General features: G+C 40.3%; 2 protein-coding genes across 3 annotated transcripts in view; one reads left to right on the plus strand and one right to left on the minus strand.

Annotated features, from left to right (window-relative positions):
• Positions 1-170: 170 nt before the first annotated feature.
• Positions 171-13,070, plus strand: LOC131193170 (protein NipSnap homolog 3A-like). 2 transcript variants are annotated; one of them, XM_058173101.1, is made up of 6 exons: positions 171-735; positions 5,747-5,951; positions 9,847-10,004; positions 10,743-10,908; positions 12,239-12,325; positions 12,433-13,070. In XM_058173101.1, the coding sequence occupies exons 1-6, from the start codon at positions 535-537 to the stop codon at positions 12,507-12,509; spliced, it is 894 nt and encodes a 297-aa protein (XP_058029084.1). In that variant the 5' UTR covers positions 171-534; the 3' UTR covers positions 12,510-13,070. The 2 variants fall into 2 exon arrangements, with proteins under 2 accessions (XP_058029084.1, XP_058029085.1); XM_058173102.1 differs by having other exon boundaries at positions 205-735; positions 9,847-10,005; positions 10,759-10,908.
• A 140-nt stretch (positions 13,071-13,210) lies between these two features.
• ABCA1 (ATP binding cassette subfamily A member 1) overlaps positions 13,211-20,709 on the minus strand; it is a 133,766-nt gene continuing 126,267 nt past the window's right edge. The window contains exons 49-50 of the mRNA XM_058173100.1: positions 18,913-19,156; positions 13,211-18,414 (exon numbers count right to left, since the gene is read on the minus strand). Of these exons, the coding sequence (XP_058029083.1) occupies positions 18,274-18,414; positions 18,913-19,156 (385 nt within the window). The 3' untranslated portion in view covers positions 13,211-18,273. The remainder of the gene's footprint in view (positions 18,415-18,912; positions 19,157-20,709) is intronic.

Genomic DNA, 20,709 nt, shown 5'->3' on the forward strand with positions numbered 1-20,709 from the left:
TCGTCCCCTCCCCCACGCAATAGTAAAATTCCTGTTTTCAGTCCAGTATCAGAGAACACACAATACAGTACGGCATTCACAAACAGGAATTTCTACCACTTTGCGATAGTCCTCCCAGAAGCTCCAGGGTGCAATTTTAATTGACGATCTATACAGTATGATGAGTAAATAATGCTGGTAGTAATAATTCAGGAACGGAAAAGCCAGAAATCCCATTGAGAACTCGCACAAAATATTTGTTTCACTTTGCAAAAAAAATCCTTCGCTCAAGCCTGGAATTTCGCGGAGAATTTTGGGCTACTTAAAATTGAAGAAACCCCAAGGGCGGCTGGATTGCAATCCCGGCCAAGGATCAAGGATGCTCAGAGTTGTAATTTAACCCACATCTCCGATGCAGAAGTAGTACTTCCGCGCCCAGCCGGGGACATTGTATCTTTCTCATCCCTCACGCATCGTAGTAGGAAAGGGCTGGGAAGCGGCAGAGCGGTTTCAAGGTGCTTAGCTAGGAGGCGGCCACGAGGTTCGCTTCGGCCAATGCTTCGCCTCGATGCAAGCGGCGGCGGGCGGGCCAGCCAGACCGCAGTAGGAAGTGGCCGTTCCCCGCCCTCAGCTGGGCTACGTGCAGTTGCTGTTGCAGCGCTGCAACCTTTGCGGGGCCCGGCCGATCAGACCATGCAGGGCCCCCGGGCTCTCCTCCGAGGAGTCGCGGCAGCGGCGCGAGCGGTCGGTGCCCAGGTAAAAGGAGGGAACGAAGTCAGACGCTTGGGGTGGAGAAGAGAGTTCCTGCGCGCCGTGCAGGACTAATAGGGGCCGGCCCTGCAAGAGATGCTCGGCACGGCTGCAGCCGTTGCTGCTGTTTTTAATCTCTGCCCCTTTCGGTGTTAACGGCAGAGAAAAGGAGCGGGGGAGGAGAGGACAAAAGGAGCCGAGGAAGCTATATAGGAGGAAAGAAGTCCGCCTGGAAGGAAATTTCTATTGGATGCAAAAGGACTCGATCCCCAAATCAGATTTGGATTTGAGTTTGGGTTGGGGGGAAAAAAAGGTTTTGAAGAAAGAAAGAAAGCGGATCAAAGCTTCTCTGGCTTGGCTTGGCTTTTCTAGTGTTTGAAACAAAGTGCTAGCAGTTAAGGGAGCAAAACAAAACGGGAGAAAAGAGTATTTTTCCACAAACTCAAATTAGGAGCAAGGCACGCATCCCTTCCTATTCTCATTTGTTGCCTGTCCACAGATGTCCACAGCTTTGCTGGCTGAGGTATTCTGGGAGTTGAAGTCCACAAGTCTTAAAGTTGCCAAGGTTGGAAACCCCTGGTCTGTTCTACCAGCTTTCTCTTTACGGGTAGTCCTTGACTTACAACTGACAACTGAGCCCAAAATTTGTGAGACATTTGTTAAGTGAGCTTTGCCCCATTTTACAACCTTTCTTGCCACAGTTGCTAAGTGAATCATGCAGTTCGGCAGTTCAATCCTCACTGGCTCAAAGGCTGACTCGGCCTTCCATCCTTCCGAGGTTGGTAAAATGAGAACCCAAATATGCTGACTCTGTAAACCGCTTAGAGAGGGCTGTAAAGCACTGTGAAGAGGTATATAAGTCTTAAGTGCTATTGCTATTACAAGCTGGTAGCATGGTTGTAAAGTGAATCAGGCTTTCCCACTGAATTTGCTTCTCAAAAGGTCACAGAAGGTGGTCACGTGATGTTGGGACATTGCAACCGTCATAAACACGAATTAGTTGCCAAGCATTCGAATTTTGATTTATGTGTCTATGGGGATGATGCAACAGTCGTAAAGTGTGAAAAATGGTCGTAAGTCACTTTTTCAATCCCATTCTATCTTTGAACGGTCACTAAATGAACTGTTGTAAGTCGAGGACTACCTGTATTCATTCTAAACCTTCATCTCCCATGTACTCAGAAATACAGGTTTGAGCTGATGATTAGGAAATCACTTTTAAACTAACAAAAGTGATGGGGAAACTGTAGAGACCAATGTGTTTGGAATACGCCAGATGCAGATCAGAGGATGGGAATCCTCTACTTACGCAAGGCAGCAGCTACACTTGCTAAATCCACTCTTCTGTAAAACTATTAAATATAGAACCTTAAATATTCTTTAACATTTTCTGTGTTGGTGTCAAAAAAATCCTTATTCGTGAAGTAATTAGTACCAATGCACACTACATGACATTTATTTGATTTTTTAAATCTGCCTATTGCTTTATAAGTAATTCAAGGCAGCAAACATATAACATACTCCTTCCTTCTCTTATTTTAACCACAACAACAACCCTGTGAGGTGGGTTGGAGTGACAAAAAGTCAGCCAGCCAGCTTTCATGCCTAAAGCAGAACTAGAATTCATAGTCTCCTGGTTTCTAGACCAGCACCTTAATCACTACACCAAACAGACATTTCTATTGCAGAACCAATGTAGGGGCTGATATGTAGGCCAACTCTCACGCTGATTTTTTTTTATTTCTTAAAAAAAATGTTCCACATGCTTTTTCCCCTCCTGCTTCTGCAGTATTTTGTTCTGTTGCTTATTTGTGGATTTGTCATTAATTGCATTTTAACTGCCTTTTGCCATCAAATAATCTTTTAGCATAACTAACATAAAAGCCAAAGGCCATCCAGTAATTTTTGCAGATGTAAGCGGATTTGAATTGATTTTTCTGCTCCCTGTTCTAACTGGTTCAGCTCTGTAATCTTTGTTATAATTCCCTGGTTTTCCTAAACTTGATTTAATAAAAATTTATGCATTATTCTAAAACTGGAGGATTTTTTAAAAAATAATTGGGCCATTTGGATAGCTTAACACAAAACATTTATTCCAAAAGTGCTACATTTGATATGTAAAATGAAATGAAGAATTTTGCATTCTAATTGATGAAACTATGAGATGAATAATTCAGGACAGTTGAAGGCCTGTTCTAACAGGAGGGCTACTCAACTTGGAGTATCAATCAAGTATAAATCAAGATGACCATTAGATGGTAGCAAGAGATAAATACAAGACACAAGTTTATCTCTTTTCTGCCATCTAGCGATCATTTCAAATGTTGCAGACCAAATTCAGTACCCCTTCTATCGCTCCTTTTGCTCTGAAGGCTCTATACAGTACCTCTCCTGTAATATTCAGTTGCCAGGAAATTTAAAAAGGCAAAATACAGCAATAAAGCTAAAGGGAAAAATGTGATTAAAATGTTTTCATTTGTTAAAGAACACTGTTTGCATACTTGAGACTCAAGTAATTAGTGCATAATCTAGGTTCTACTTTTGTATACATTTTTATTTTATCTAGTAAAATAAAGTTTTACTAGATAAAGACGAGAGAAAAGTTTAGAAAGTAAAGATGACCTTATTGCCCCATAGATTTTATTTAATTGCAAAATAAATCCAGTTTTGTAATATCAGTGCAGTGGACTCTCTGGTGGTTGTAAAGCAATGATGCCTGTAAGATTAGAAGGGGCCAAAGTACAGCTCTAAAATTACAAGTTTATACAAAGTCCTGTAGAACCATGGCTTGCTGAAATCATTGGCAGGGTTTGTTATTGCGCAAAAGCCATGGTTGATCGATGACAGTGGCTTTTTTTCCCCACCCATTGCAGCACAAAAATGGAACATACTGCATTTCGGCCTAGTGCAGTGTTTGAATCCAGTGAGATGTATAAGAACAGAGCACATTTGTACACAAGCTGATGTTAATAAATTTAGCTTTTTATTGAGGTGTCAAAAATCAAGGCTGACGTTGGTAACCAGGGAATAAGATGGTCTTAAGACAGCAGTCACCAACTGGTGGTCTGTGGACCAGTGGTGGTCCATGAGAAAATTTTGGTGTTACACAGAAAAATTATTTCCATTTTTTATATTGCACTAAATCAAGAGTCCTCATGCTATTGCCCCTGGGCCGGATACGTGCAATGAACGTTTGTGTTGCTGCGGAGAGTCTCTCCCTTCGGTGTCTTTTTGTGCAGGTCAGAGGGGGGCAGAAATTCTGACTTGGGGTCTGCTTCAGCCTCCTGGTGTGAGGCTTTGGGCGAAGGCAGGAGGAAAGTGCCGCTGGTGGCAAAGAGCCGTAGGGCCTTGTTCCAGTGGGACTGCATCATGGCCTGGAGTTGGCTGACCATCTCAGCCCACTGAGCCTCCAGGCGCTGGTACCTCATCTTGCACTCCCAGAGATCTTCCCTCTGCTTGGAAAGCCTATGCACATAGTCCTCAGTGAGATGCTTCTGCTGAGCCTCCTCCTTGGTCAGATCCAATTTGACCTGAGCCAGCTGTTTTGCCAACTCTTTCTCGTGGTGGCTGCTTAGCTCCAACAACTGCTTCCTGTTGGGGCCCTAAGGAGCCTGGGTGGGGAGGCGTGGAGTGGCTAGCAGGGGAGGGGTGTGTAGAGACTAGTGAGGCTGCCCTCGATGTGAGTGACATTGAGATGGCCACGCCCACCCAGTCACATGACCACCTAGCCATGCCCATCCAGTCATTAGGCAAATCATATTAGTGGTCCGCGGGATTTAAAATTATGAATTTAGTGGTCCCTGAGGTCCGAAAGGTTGGTGATCCCTGGTCTAAGAACCTAATAATAAAAAACACCATAGACTTATCTAATCCATCAATTTGTGTTATCCAACAGCCATTCAGATTATTACAAGCATGTATAATAGCACAAAAGTCTCTTCTCAGCTTCTGTTACTCAATATCGTATTTGTATTCAGCATATAACCATTAACACTACTGTCCATTGATGATACTAAAGCCTATGAATGTTGGTTTCCTTTTAAACCACTTTCAACCATTCATTGGTGATTATTGCCATATCTGATGAACGTGATTTTCATAGTTTAGCTCAGGTGTGTCAAACTTAATGCCCGCAGGCCGCATGCGGCCCACAGGATGCTTAGATCTGGCCCATAGGGCCAGTGTGGAAACAGCAAAGAACCGGCCCTCAGTGCCTCTGCCAGCGAAAATGGAGTGCAAGGGGGCCACACGTGACCCCCGCTGCACCCCGTTTCTGGCCGTGACAGAATCCTACAGTTCTCTGCCAGCAAAAAGATATGTTTCCCCCTTTGCATTTGAGGATGCGAGAAGGAACAGGAAAGGAAAAAGTGAAAGTAGAAAGACAAAGAAAAAGAAGAAAAGATGGGAAGAGAACAAGGAAGGAAAAATAAGGAAAGAGGAGAAAAGGAAGAAGAAAGGAGAATGAAGAAGAAAGGAAAAAGGGAGGGAAGGAAGGAAGGAAGGAAGGAAGGAAGGAAGGAAGGAAGGAAGGAAGGAAGGAAGGAAGGAAGGAAGGAAGGTGGGAGGGAGGGTCTCAGGGAAGTCCTTCCTTAGCACTTGGCCACCACAGGTGCCCCGGCACAAATGATGCTGAGATGGCCATGCCCTCAGAGGTCAAACACAACCCTGATGTGTCCCTCAATGAAATTGAGTTTGACATACCTGGTTTAGCTGATTCTTTTGTATAAAAAAATCTGAATGTGTCTTCAGTTGGGAATTCTGGCCACTATTATTATTATGGTAATCCAGCTTTCCCTAGTCTTCCCTAGTCTTTAGCCTCAAAATGGGTTTAATTTCAGATTCTATATTTTGTGGCACCAAATTGGAGAAGTGTGATAGTCCTTCTCTTACGTTTTCACATCACATTGCAAAGGTGAAAGAAAATGATATTGTGGGTTATTTGCATTCATTGAATAAACAAGTATTTTATTACTATTGTACATCAACATTTATGTATGTTTCTTTTGTTTATTTTCAGGCTTCATCTTTTGCCACAGGGCCACGACAGGCAGATGGCACATTCTATGAATTTCGTACTTACACAATTAAGCCAAACAAGATGAAAGATTTTCTGGACCTCACCGCTAAAAACATTCACCTTCGCACACTTCATTCTCCAATGGTTGGATACTGGACTCTGGAATTTGGGGGACTGAATAAAGTTTTCCACATTTGGAGATATGGTACTGTATGCATCGTTTTATATTATTTATCTGTCAAATTTCTGTACTGCTTGTCATATTTTTATGCCTCCTAGTGGTTTATAAATAAAATGCTAAAATCATATTAAAAGTCATAGTTAAAAACGAAGTTAGAAAACAGAATTACCGCGTTAAAACGAGCAATTGCAAAGTTAAAAGGCCTTCAACCTACCAACCACCCCTGGGATTGCATGACATCTTAGACTCCTGTGCCAGTTAGCAGAGCCAGGTGTGGAAGCTCTTTTGAAAGGCTAAGAGAATGCCTTGCCTCACCTCATTTAAGATGTTTCCATAGATGTATTATAGCAGAGGTCACCAACCTTTCGGACCTCAGGGACCACTAAATTCATAATTTTAAATCCCGTGGACCACTAATATGATCTGCCTAATGAAGTCTGGGTGGGCATGGCTAGGTGGTCATGTGACTGGGTGGGCGTGACCAACTCAGTGTCATTCACGTGGAGGGGTGCCTCGCCAGCTTCTACTCGCCCCTCCTCCCCCAGCCACTCCTCCCTCCCCAGGCTCCTTAGGGCTCCAATAGGAAGGAGTTGCTGGAGCCATGCAGCCAACACGAGAAACAGTTGGCAAAACAGCTGGCTCAGTTCAAATTGGATCTGACCGAGAAGGAGGCTCAGCAGAAGCACCTCACTGAGGACTACGAGCATAGGCTTTCCAAATAGAGGGAAGACTTGTGGGAGTGCAAGGCCAGGTACTGGTGCCTGGAGGCTCAGCAGGCTGAGATGGTCACCCAGTTCCAGGCCATGATGCAGTCCCACTGGAACAACGCCCTCTGGCTCTTTGCCACCAGCGGCACTTCCCTCCAGCCTTCCCCCAAAGCCCCACACCAGAAGGCTGAAGCAGAACCCAATTCAGAATTTCTGTCCTCCTCCAATCTACACAAAAAGACCCTGAAGGCCTCTGCAGCACACAAAAGTTCATTGCACGTATCTGGCTCAGGGGCCATAGTTTGAGGACCCCTGATTTAGTGCAATATAAAAAAATGCAAATAATTTTTCTGTGGACCACCAAAATTTTCTCACGGACCATCAGTGGTCCACGGACCACCAGTTGGTGACTGTTGTATTAGAGTACTTATTATGTAATGGATTAAGTAATATTGTTATTCTGGCATCCCATGGGAAATGGGATGCCTTCAGATTATTTAACCAGTATGAAAAGATTCATTGCAGAAACTCCTGTACCACCAGTGCAGTTTTAAATAAGAAGCCTTAGAACCGTGATGGCGAACCTATGGCACACATACCACAGGTGACACACTGAGCCATATCCGTCACAAGAGTGACGCGAATGATGCAAGTGTTGCCCTACCTCAGCTGCAGCGTGCATGCCCACTCTGCCCAGCTGATTTTTGGGCCTTCCAGGCCCACTGGAAGTTAGGAAACAAGCTGTTTCTTGCCTCCAGAGGGCCTCCGGGCTCTCCGCGATAGGGAAGACTGTTTTTGCCCTCCCCGGGCTCCTAGAAAGCCTCTGGAGCCTGGAGAGAGAGAGAAAAACAGGCCTCTAGGCCCATTGTGCCATTGTGTGCCAAGAGCGTGGGGGGTTGCATGTGCAGGGAGGAGGGGCACACTGAATTATGGGTATAATTCCCTCCCGTGTTCCTCCTGCTTTTGGCACGCGATGGCAAAAAGGTTAGTGATCACTGCCTTAGAGACTGGTAAGGAACCAAATCATCCCTTAAGAACCAAAAATCCCTTAAGAAAAATCCCAAACCAATCATCCCTTAAGAACCAAAATCTCACTTAACAACCACCAGTTTTATTTATTTATTTATTTATTTTATTTTATTTGCATTTATATCCCGCCCTTCTCCAAAGATTCAGGGCGGCTTACACTATGTTAGCAATGCTGAGTCAACCTTGGGCCTGGTGGGACTAGAACCTGCAGTAATTGCAGGCAGCTGCTGTTAATAACAGACTGCATTAGCAGTCTGAGCCACAGAGGCCCTTAGTTCATGACTTGTTTAGTGTAATCCAGTAGGAGGCTGTTACTCACAATTTAGTTGCTTTAAAGTTGACAAAATGCTTTTCTGTTAGAGTACGCATCTAAATTTGGAATCAATATGGCTTCAAAATTATGGGGAACGCTATGAGGCTCATTTGATTTTGCCTTCAAGATCCAGTTAGACCCTTCCTTGTTGGAACTTTTGTATTCTCTGCTTCTGTGGGCAGCACAGACCACTCTCTTACAAGCCAAAATTGTAAACTCCCAAACAAAGAACATGCCTCCTGTATTCTATTTTTTTAGTCTAAGAAATGGTGTTAGTTGTAGTCTGAAAATAAGAGTGAAAGATTATACATTCATTAAGATTGTAAATCTAATTTATTAACTAAGGAGTTATATTTTGATTAAGGGTGAGGAATCGGGGTACACAGAATTCTAAAGAGGGAAAATAATCCTGATGCTCAGATTAATGTCAGGTTCTTGACTGTTCCACCTTTGCAGAAAGCAGATATCTTCCAGATTTTCTGTAGCAAAAATTATTGAAATAGTCTAGGACAGTGATTCTCAACCTTGGCAAATTTAAGCAGTGTGGACTTTAACTCTAGAATTCCCCAGCGAGCCAGCTGACTAGGAAATTCTGGGAGTTGAAGTCCACACAGTTTAAACTTGCCAAGGTTGAGAAACACTTGTTTAAAGATAAGGTTAGAGAGATTTCAGCAACTGCACTGAATTAAATATTTTTCTCAGTTTTTAAGATGAAGACTTTCTCCATCTCTTATTCATGATTCCCAGGTGAATTGGTGAAGGAGCTGTTGTCTTAAATGATAAGGTAGGAATATCCAGCTGGTTAGAATGTGAATGGCTTCCTGGTTGTAAACATGGTGTAAAGGACACTGCCTATAACAAGGGTGTCAAATTTGTTGCGTCACATTGCTTTCAAGTGACGTTTTGTGACATTTTTCCCCTTTGTGGAGCTGGGGTGGGCATGGCCTGCACATGACACATTTGGCCCACCAGTTTGACATCCCTGGCCTGTAATATTCTAAGTAGTATTTGAAATTAGGACTTTGAGTGGATAGGAAAGTTGAGTGGTATCTTAGGACCTTTATTAATTAGTCTTTTATTCAGTTCTTAGTATGCTTGCTTGATTCAGCAGGTCACAGTGCCCATCTAAGCAAAAGAAACCACTAGAGAATGCCAGGGTAGTGGTAAGCTAGACTGGGAAGTTAAAAAACATAGAAGAAACCAATGGCCAATATTTTGATTCCTCTGCAAAACAACAACAAAGCAATAGCAAAAACAACAGGAGGGTTTTATAGAAACACTAGAAGTCAAGCTTGCCGTAAAGACGATGCATATCCACAGTAGATCTCCCAGTGTCAAATATCCCAGCATTTTAATAGTCACAGTGAAACTGGTGAGATTGATTTAGAATATTTTTTTACAGTTTAATCAGAAACATAAGAATTTATCACAGGTACATTTTGTTTTCCTGTTGGACACATTTTTATTAGATTTTAAGGAAAGTATGTAGAGAACCACAAAAGAGAGGCAAGAAGAACAGGAAAAAATTACATATGAATAAACAAAGGTTGTTAACGTGCCAAGGTCATCATATATTAATATATTTTTAGTTAGTTGTAAATAACTGAATATATTATGTTCCTCTAAAATTTAAACAATGTTAGGCTCTAAGCAAAAATGAATGTAAAAAAACAAGATAAATCTGTCATGGGAATATAACAAACAATGGCTTTAATAAAAATCTGAAAATTTAAAAAAATGGCTGATTTTAGATGAACAAGAAGTAATGACTATGAAAGAGCAATAGGTTTGACGTTCTGAAAAACACAAATAACAAACTAGATGGCTAAATGCGGATGTCTAACTTTACTATATCTTTCCTTGTTTATAGAGAGCTTTGCGCAAAGGGCTGCTGTCCGTACAGCATTAACCAAAGATCAAGAATGGCAGGAAAAATACATGTCTCACATGCTGCCCTTGTTGGACAAACAAGAGAATGAGATTACTTACCTGGTCCCCTGGTGTGAACTTGGCAGCTCTGAAAAAGATGGTACATTGAATGTTGATGTAATTGAGACACTGGGTGTTTTGGCATTTTTAAATGTATAGACTGGCTGGTTTTTTTCAAGTGCAGTTCTGTCGCGTAGAGTAAACTTTGTGCTTAAGGTCAATCACCCCATGGCTATTTAATTATAGTAATTGTTGTTCCTTTTGAAAACCTTTAGAAGCCCAGCTACTGAAGGTGTGTGCTCACTACCATCACTGTTAATTATTGTGCCGCTTAAAATATAATTTCAGTTCATGAAGGAAAAATACCCATTTGCGCATCTGGCAAGTACAATGTATACAATGTAATCACACTTTAGAGCAGCAATTCAGAAATCTCAACAACCTTAGTCTGTGTGGGGAATTCTTAGGGTTGAAGTTCACATAGCTTAAAAGTTGTTGAGCAGCCTATGGAGGTCTCTTGACAGGCATTTTAGAATTCCAAAGTGGGCAAAGAGGAAGTTGAGCTGGAAAAACTAGCATTTCAATTGAAAAATAATAATAGCACTTGAGATTTCCACGTATTTCTGCCAGCAATATTATTTTCTTGTTTAAACATATTCAATGTTTTTCATAATTTTTCAGCTGCCCCATTTTAGCAAAGACTAGAAATTTTAAAAAATGAAAGCTTCAGATATTCTCAGTACTGAATTTGATTCTTGTACAAAATCTTTATTTGTTTCCAAAATATGTGCATAATATATTGAGAGGACATTATAAATTCTGAATCTTTTTCTTCCGGTGTTGCTGCTCCCAGGAGTCTGTGAGTTGGTCACCTTCCAGATGAAACCTGGTGGACCAGCAGTGTGGGGACAGTCCTTTAAAGCTGCAATTAAAGCCCACATAAACAGTGGATACACTAAACTGATTGGGGTCTTCCATACTGAATATGGACTCCTCAACCGAGGTATGGTTGCTTATCAGATTTCAGTACAACATAGGACTGCTATCTTTTAGGCAAGAAGTAAGGAAACACAGCTTTCGGTTCAGGGTAACATATAGCAGATCTTATCTGGGCTTGAAGCTAAGCAAAAGTTGATCTGATTCATACTTGGATCGGAGACTTGCCAGAGAATCTCTGGAGGTTAATGTGGAAAATTGAAAGATACTCGATTTCATTGAGGGCCACATCAGGGTTGTGTTTGACCTTGGGGGGGGGTGGAGTGGGTGTGGCCAGCTCGACATCACTCATGTCAATGGCGCCTGTAGTGGCCCAAATGCTCTGCCAGAGAAAACGGGCTCCCGAGTTCTGTTTTCGGCTATGATGGTCTCCTGCAACCCTCTGCCAGGGAAAATGGAGTATGCAGCCCTCCTGAGCTCCGAATTCACTGGCAGAGGCACTGCGGGCCAATCCTTCAATGTTTCCAGGGTGGCTCCATGGGCCAGATCTAAGCACCCTGCAGGCCAGATCCAGCCCTCGGGCCTTGAATTTGACACCCCTGCCTTAAAACAAGGCATAGTGTTCCAAAAATGTCTGGATGGATATGTTCAGAAAGCTACCTGGAATCAGACTTGGCTCAGAGAAAAAGTTTACCTGTAAGGGAAATATACTACAGGTAATCCTGGTTACTGACTACAATTGGGACTGGTAACTCCATCGCTAATTGCCACAGTCACTCAATGAAAAATTGGTGACGTTTCCAAAATCAGTCTAGTGGCTTTTACTCTTTCGTAGAAGAATAATGTTTCTTTGCCTCGTAAGAGAAATTCTGTTTTAGTCCATGCTTAGAATTTGAGCGCTGAGTGATAAAATGGTTAGGAATGAAGATAGAAGATGCAGGTTCTCTTATTTGATAAGAATAAGTTTACTCTGTTCATTGGTTTATTGCCATAACTAATAATTATGCTTTAAACATTTGGTTACCTTTAATAATTTAATCCATTCAATTATTTAAGTATTTGATGTAATTAATAATTTAACTTCATTAATATTTAATTCAATTAACAGGTTAATCCCTTCAGTAATTTCATTATTGGATACCTGAGAACCATAATAATTAAATTGCATATACCAGTATCCTAGGCTTATAGTCATGTGTTTGCTGTGACTATCATTAGTGTTCCAGTGGTGTGTGAATTGAAAGGATTTCTTTGATATACAATATCAGTGAGTACTATCCATAACAAGGAGTAGGCATGGCTTTCCGAATAAAGATTATTCAGCAAAACCTATTTTAATAAACACATTGCCTATTTAATTCACACTGTTATTGAGTTGCAGTTTTCTGTCTTTGTAGTTCACGTGCTTTGGTGGAATGAGAGTCCAGATAGTCGGGCAGCTGGAAGACATTATGCCCATGAGGATCCTCGGTTAGTAGCAGCTGGTAAGTGAAAGATTTCTCCTTTTTTCCCTTTCCCTTTGGGATTCTTTCTTTGAAAAAATATATATACCACTGTTAACCTTTTAATTGCCTGTGTGATTTACTTTTAGTTCGAGAAATCGTTCAATTCCTGGAATCCCAGCAAAACAGCCTCCTCCTTCCTACAGCATTCTCACCATTAAAATAAATATAGTGCTTAATGGGACAAAAATTATTTTTCATTGCACTGTTAAGGGCATCTAAGGGTTTTAATAGTCCAGCTATATTTTTCCCTGTTTATAAAATATGATACAAACCTAACCTCTCTTTCTGGTAGCAATCATATACCTATTTCCCTTGCTGGAAATGGGAAGTTTAATCTCTGCCCAGTGAAATGAAAATTCAAGATTGACTAAATTATGTTATGAAAACGAACTTCCGTAAATTCTTTATATTAGGCTCCTTCCTTGTATAATTATAAATCTGTGAAAATAAGTCTGTAAAAGGCAAAAAAAAACAAAAAACAGTCCAGAGTGATTTAAGAAAAGCATTTTTCTGAACTACTGTATATATCGTGAAGGATCTTTTCTAAATGGCCTTCACTGTTCCAAAGCATTATTGTCAAGTTTTTAAATGTACATTTTGCTTGTCCTAAACCAAAGTGCTGCATTACTCTGAGGTAAAATATGTTTGCCTGCAATTCTATCAAACACGGTCTGAATTTTATCATTTATTTATCATTTGTTAACTTGTCGCTGTACTAAAACTGGACCAAAAATGCCTTTGCAGTGGAACTTGAGTTGAATGAAAAGTGTTCAATAAATCATGAACATGACCTTTTCTTTCATTTCTTTTTCTTTCTTTCTTTCTTTCTTTCTTTCTTTCTTTCTTTCTTTCTTTCTTTCTTTCTTTCTTTCTTTTTTACTATAACATATGTCAGTTTCAGGTCCCTACTAGCTTTTCTTTCCTTTTCAATGCATGGAAAAACTGCAGTAAATTGAAAACATTTTTCAAGTAAATTTTCCCATGTATTTAGAGCTAGCTAAAGAAAGAAAGAAATGGAATAAACTGATTTATTCTGAGAGAGTCACTCGCAGTGGCATATTATGTAGCAGACACATTTTTGTATTTTTGAAGCAATCATTCGAATTGCAGTGCCTGAAATGTAATTGTTGAAATTGAAACAATAAAATGGCTTTTTGAAATACATATATTTTGTGGGTTTTTTGTAATAACAGTTGTGGCTTCCAATTTTAGGCATGACACCTCTATGAAAGTGTTCTTAAAAGGAAAATCTAGGCGGTTAATTTTTTTCAAGTTACTTAGTGTGGAATCAAATGTTTTTCTACTAGGATTCATTCCCTTCTAGCCCAGCTAGTGTGATGTAGGGTTAACAAGATCCAGGATCTAGTTTTCCCTTAAGGCACAGAAGCCAGCTGGATTGCCTTGGCCAGTCAACCCTAATTAGGGACAGGCGCTATGATAAGCCAGCTGGTAAGCAAAGCCCTTGTTGCATCATGCATTGATAACTTTGCTGGGAGATCAAGGTGTGCACAGTGGAAAAACGGACACATCCTGCAGCCAAGTGTGACAAACATAAAGAAGAATTCTTTTTCCAGCACAGCGCATAGCACCCAGGATAGTAAATCCACTTTTATACCACACAAAAATCCACTCATTGGGGCTGTTCAAAGCATTAAAGCAGACAAGGGTTTTTTTTGTTTTTGTTTTTTGGGGGGGGAGACTTGCTTTGAAGGGTGTTCTGGCTGTGAGTGTATATGTACACAGTGTTATTTTGCTTTATTACCATGCATATTTTAACTAAGGAATGCAGTGGCTCAGTGGCTAATAAGCTGAGTTTGTCAATTGAAAGGACGGCAGTTCAATGGTTCGAATCCCTAGTGCTGCGTGAACTCCAGTTACTTGTCCCAGCTTCTGCCAACCTAGCAGTTCGAAAGCATATAAAAAATGCAAGTAGAAAAAATAGGGACCACCTTTGGTGGGAAGGTAACAGCGTTCCGTGCTCCTTTCGTGTTGAGTCATGCTGGCCACATGACCATGGAGACGTCTTCCGACAGCACTGGCTCTTGGGCTTTGAAATGGAGATGAGCACCGCCCCCTAGAATCGGCAACAACTAGCACGTATGTGCGAGGGGAACCTTTACCTTATTTTAACTAGATTCTTTCCCACAGTAAACTAGGCTATCTGAGGGAAAATTTAATGTCCTATTGAGTGTCATGCTTTAGTGCATGCAGGTATTTATTTTAGATGTTAAAGGATTGAAACAATTTACCATATTTAAAAGATAATGCTTCTTTCATCTTTCAGTATTGAAACTGGAATTCATTACATAGTGCCTTCCTTTGGTATGACTATATAAGAGGAAGTCTATGGTTAACAAAACTGAGGTTTCCTGAACTGAAAAGGCAAGGATGGCAGAGATACATTCCAAGAAACTCAGATGGAAAAACAACCAGCCAACTAGACACAAAGAAATACTTGATGCTATTAAACAAGAAATTGTTTTGCCAAAGGAAAGTGGGGAGACCTCCAAGAAGCCATGAATAAAAAAAAATGTGGAAGGGAGGGAAGAGAAAAGCAACAGAGACCAAATGATTGAATTATAACATCTGGGACTACACAGTGAGTCTATAATCCCATAGAATTTTTGTATTTTAGCAAAGAGATCACAACCAGCTATTTATGGCCCAGGTGGCACCAGAGTCATATTTTTGTGGTCTCCAGAACCCTCTTTGATCCCAGCTGCTGAAGATAATAGCACAGTTTCCCACAGTTTTGAGATGGAGCATCACCAGATGAAGAGTTAATTTATGCCCTAAAATTAACATACCACAACCAAGCCTCATAGCAGTTACAATTTAACAATCATAATTCTGAGCTTAGTTACAGTCATAAGTCCAGGACTAGCTATAAAACCAATAATCTGAACCATACTCAGAAAATTTTTCGTTTAGTATTAAACAGATCTTTTCAGGTTAAAATGTGATTGCTTCTTCAGGAATATCTTTGGTCTTAAACTGGAATTCAGTTAATCAGTGGACTTCATTTTTTTAATAAAACATACACTGCATATTCTAATTCTGCATTAGCCAGCTACTATACATCTACAATATTTTGTTATTGAGAAATAGAGAACCATGCCATTTCCTACAATTTTTATATTAACATAAATGTCACAAACGCTTAATGATTTGTAGACCAGCAACACTTTTATTCTTTACTTTATACAAGGCAATTAACAGATGCCTATTAATATTTCACAAATAGTTATTAGCAATACAAATATATATTTGTTTTTCCATGAAAATGTCCATTGAAAGATTTTTAACTTAAAAGATTGTTTTTGCGTATATGTGAAACTATTGTTTTGCAAAGTTTATAAGATATTCCAGTGCAAAAATAGATCCCATTACAGCCAGCATAAAGTGCTTGGAATGAAGGACCAATCATATTAGAGAAGGGAAGGGACTGGAACAGAACTGGGAGGAAAAGCACAGTAATAGGGACTTACTATAAGTATTAACTTCTGTAAGAAATATATTCATATGAAACTATCTTTACAGTATCACAAATACTGCAGAAGGATAACAGCAATTTTAATCACATAACATGAAGTAAATAATCTTGCTCGGTTCCTTGACCAGAGATTTTATATCATACCACAGAGAGCAGATAGGACAGGGGTGTCAAACTAAGGCCCGTGGGCTGGATCTGGCCTGCAGGATGCTTAGATCTGGCTCCAGGCTCCATTTTTGCTGGCAGTGGGCTGCAGGACGTCGAGTCACGCCCCACCCCCTGTCAAACCTGATGTAGCCCTCAATGAAATCGAGTTTTGACACCCCTAAATTAGGTTAATTTTGGCTAACTTATCTGATACAAAAGAAAATTTGTATGCAGTGATTTACTAGTATTTTGTGTGAAGCCAACCTAGCCTGGATCTCCATTATTAGCAAGAAGCACTTCTAGAAATCATTATTTCTAATGAAACAGATCAGTAAGGATTTCAATGCTCCCCACTGAAAGCAACAGGAATATGCGATGATTCCTGTACCGAAGTCCCATTGTGATCAGTAGAGCTAACTGCCAGGTCACCCTGCATAGGATTTCAGCCTTACATTGCAAATTTGCACAGCCGTCATTTAACTCCAAGCCAGTTGTTTTTTGACTTACTGTTGTGTCAAGGGATTGTACAGTTAATGTTTACCTCCGTTTGAATTGTGTTAAATTTTCAAATGTGTTTTAAATTTATACTAAAATAGAGCATTTATATTTGTAGAAAAAATAGCTACTTATATGGAGAGAGAGAGAGAGAGAGACAGAGAAAGAAAAAGAAACTAAATTGCAGGTCATTGAAAGTTGGGTGCAAAAACAGAGTGCACAGGATCCAGATTGATGTCCTGCTGACTTCAAAAGGACTTAGTGCAACTAATCATTTCAGAATTTTACCTGGCTTGGGACATGTCTGAAATATTAGTATATGCCAGCTGTGATAAGCACAAGTATTGGTTTGTTATCCAGTACTACAAAAAGATGTTTGTAGCCATTTTGCTTCTCTTAGCTTTTTATTTAAAGATACTATCAGGGCTGACTGAAAAAAAAAAGCTTCCATATAAATTTCCAAATAAACAGTTGCTGAAAAATGAACCATATTTTTTTAAAAATATATATATTTATTAGTTGCTTGTCATCCACATATCCAACTTTTAATGCCTACCTTCAATCCATATCTGGAGTAGGAGATCAGTGTATGTGCCACATAAAAGCCATGGAGTAAGAGAAATGGAAGGACTATGGAAACTCAAGACTTCAAGACCCCCAGCTGTTGTTGTTTTTTCCCAGAGGGCTTTCTCCAACCTCAACCCTGAAACATCATCTCTGCTAGGCAAAGTTGGAGGTCCCCATTGTATGGTTTAAAATTATATGAAAACCAGTACAGAGGTGATGATGTAACTGAAGATTTTCAACATTGATGGAAATAATGCTATATGCATTTAGGTATTTTGTGGTAGGCAGGAAAACAAGATACTCTACTATGGGTGATAATAGAGAGTTCTTCAGAGATTGCCGAGTCTCTCCTGCAGATAGTACTTTTACAAGAAAATAGACATATCAGCAATCAAGCTTAAGTAAAGAAACTTAAAAATAGCAAAAGCTATTCCACAACAAAAGCAAAGGGGGAAAAACAAGCAATTGGTCACCATACCATTAGGACATAAATTATCTTGGATGCTTTGTTCGTTGATTCTCCTACAAGCCATTAAGAAACATTGAATTCAAAGTAGCCTGTTTTGACGGTGTGCTTCATGGCCCACTACTAAGACCCCCTAATGGTTGTCATACCAGTCCCCTCAAGCATGTATGGGTCAACCAGGCCAATAGCTAATACTTAAATAAGGCCACAATATCGCACTGGGAGTGACTGCTGGTCACTGGTTCTGTTGATGCATTCATTGCCAGCAATGATGTGGTGCCCAAGCAGTTCCTTTCCCTGTGCGGAGGGACTGTGCCTACCTTAGCATGGTGAATAAATAAATCACTGGCCACAAATCTCTGAACTGTTGTTAACGTAATTCTTAACACACAACATACTAAGTAGAAACAACTGGGAGTATGGCAGAAGACAACGTAGCAGCAGGTGGCACCATATTAGAGTTTCACAGAATTATAATGTAAGAATAGCTAAATTCAAGTCTTTCACTAGAGAACAGTACAACAAGGCAACATCTCCCAGAGGCCCTGCCTCTGTAATGGAATATTGTTTCATTTGCATTGAATTGCATTGCATTGAATGATTACCAGTACGACGTCCCATTTATAATTTCCATCTCCATCTCCTCGGCCTCGATCTGTTTCCACTTGGGAAGATCCCATCCATAATACAGAAAGGACGAACATTTCCCCCTTCTGCTTCTGCTCAGTGCGCCTATTGCGTCCTTCTGAGAAAGGGTATTCATACGCAGCTTTCCTTCACCTTCTCATCTTGCAAAAAAGAAGTCAAAACAGCTACATCTACCACAGTCTGGTTTTTGTGCAACGACAAGTCTTTTGTGTGGTCATCATCGCTTTGGTCCTTGGCGAAGTTTACAAATACCTGAGAGAGAACAAAAAGGTGGGCCATCAATAATGAGCTCATCACAGGGAGGTGTTGATTCCTCTTTGTCACCTATTGTGACAGGAGTGAATATCAACCCACAGAGAAAGAACCAAGGTACCGTGTTTCCCCAAAAATAAGACTTGTCTTATATTTTTTTGAATCCCAAATTAAGTGCTTGGCCTTATTTTTGGGGAGGTCTTATTATTTTGGGGCATGTGGAGCAAGATGGGGATCCTCTTTCCATCTTACCCAATTTCCAACTCCACATTTAAATATTTTTGGGAAGGGCTTATTTTTGGGGGGGAAGCTTATTTTAGCGTGTGCGCTCAAAAGCCCGATTGGGCTTATTATCAGGGAATGTCTTATTTTCGGGAAAACAGGGTAGTAACTGAAGTGAGAAAGTGAATAAACTACAGGTCAGGATGACGATTGAGGAGCTAGATCTTGAGACGTGTTTTTTCCCCCTCCTCCCCAAATTTCATACTATCGACTTACTTGGTCAAGCGTGGTCTGGGAAACGGAGTAGTCTTCTATGTGGAGTCTCTTTTTGTTCTGGGAGAGGATGCTAAATATCCTAGCCAGGGATGATGGAGATGATGGGAGCTGATATTGCAGCATGGTGCGATGCTTCTCCTTCAGCACGCTTCCTGGAAAAGCAAGCTTGAAGAAGTTCTCAACAGGGGTTAGGTCAGGGTTCGCCCCTGCTATTCGTACAATTATTGTGTAGCCATCTCCAAATCTGAAATGTAAGGAAAGCAGGGATACTCAGCATGGTTATCCTAAGTTTTAAAAAAGGACATCATAGCTCAGTGCCGGCAAACCTATGGCACGTGTGCCGGAAGCAGCACACAAAACCATCCCGCAAAGAATGCACGGCCTCGCTGGCTCCTATTCTGCATTCTTGTGATCACCCGAACTTCCGGGTTGACGCTGGTCACATGCTCGATGGCCAGCTGTTCGTCGGTGTGCGTCCATGCTGGTGTTTGGGTGCCGGCTCATGCATGCGTGACGGACCACTGCTCTTCCGGGTATTGGCGCTTCCCCGCACGCGAAGGCCAGTGGGGCCGCGCATACCTCGTGAGATGGTTTTGCGTGCCACTTCCAGCACACAGGCCGGAAAGCGGTGATGTCAAAGGTTTACCATCACTGTCATAGCTGTAATGTCTTTTGGCTTTCTCACAGGTCATTTATGATCCTGGAAATATGTACCATTGATTTCAAAAACGCACATAATCATCATCCTTGAGATTAATGAGAAAAGCCTTAACATGCTCATTGGTCCATGATAAATCAAATTTGGACAACCATTTTTCTTTGACGAGGATCTAATATCTATGATTACAGCTTTATGTACTTTCAAGTATTCATTAATTATTTTGGCATGAATACCAAAGAGTCCACGCAACTTACAACTAAACATAAAAAGGAAAAGTAATGTAAACCACAACGTCCTGGTGTGTCTTTATTTGGACAGCACAAGAAAATGATGCTCACATTAATAAACAAAAAGGACAGCAATGCAAGTATCTGTATATGATCAGCTTACACCTGATTAGAGTTATTAGGCATGTGCTTAGATATTGTAATCTTAAATGTTCTTCTTCAATGGGAGTTAAATGATGGAATAGTGAATAATCTTTTTTAACTTTCTGACATCTGTTCAGTTCCCTTATATTACCAGGAAGATAGGTAAAATGTAATATTAAACTTGCCCTTTTTTCTTTCTTTTTTTTTATAAAAAGTTTTTTTATTTTGAACACATTAAAACACAAGACAAACATACAACATTTATATACATATCACTGTTTCTATCTTATTCTACTTTTATATTATCTATCTTCCTTTATTTCATCTACATTTCATCTACATTTTCTTTATTTTATCTACATACAGATTTTATCCTGTTGTTCAATTTTCATTATCTTTCCTATTTTCTAACCATTCATACCATCTACACCAGACCTTATAATATTCTGTATCCTCTTTTTCTTTGATTTCTTTTGTGAGTTTATCCATCTCTGCACATTCTAGGATTTTCTTAATAAAATCTTCTTCTGTTGGTGGGTTCTCCTTCTTCCAATTTTGCACATGTGTAGTATTAAGTATTGTGTATCATTTGTATAGTTTTCTTTTGGAATCCCTAATAAGAATTGTTCTGGCTCGCCCTTTATTGATTCCTTTATTATCTCTTCTAAATTTGATCTTTTTTCACATTGTCTTCCTTAAGTATAAATGTGAGTAAATTCAACCAATAAATTAGCAAATTGAAAACTGGGCAGTTGCCTAAAAAGA

This window comes from Ahaetulla prasina, chromosome 2 (genome assembly GCF_028640845.1).
Source record: "Ahaetulla prasina isolate Xishuangbanna chromosome 2, ASM2864084v1, whole genome shotgun sequence".
NCBI lineage: Eukaryota > Metazoa > Chordata > Lepidosauria > Squamata > Colubridae > Ahaetulla > Ahaetulla prasina.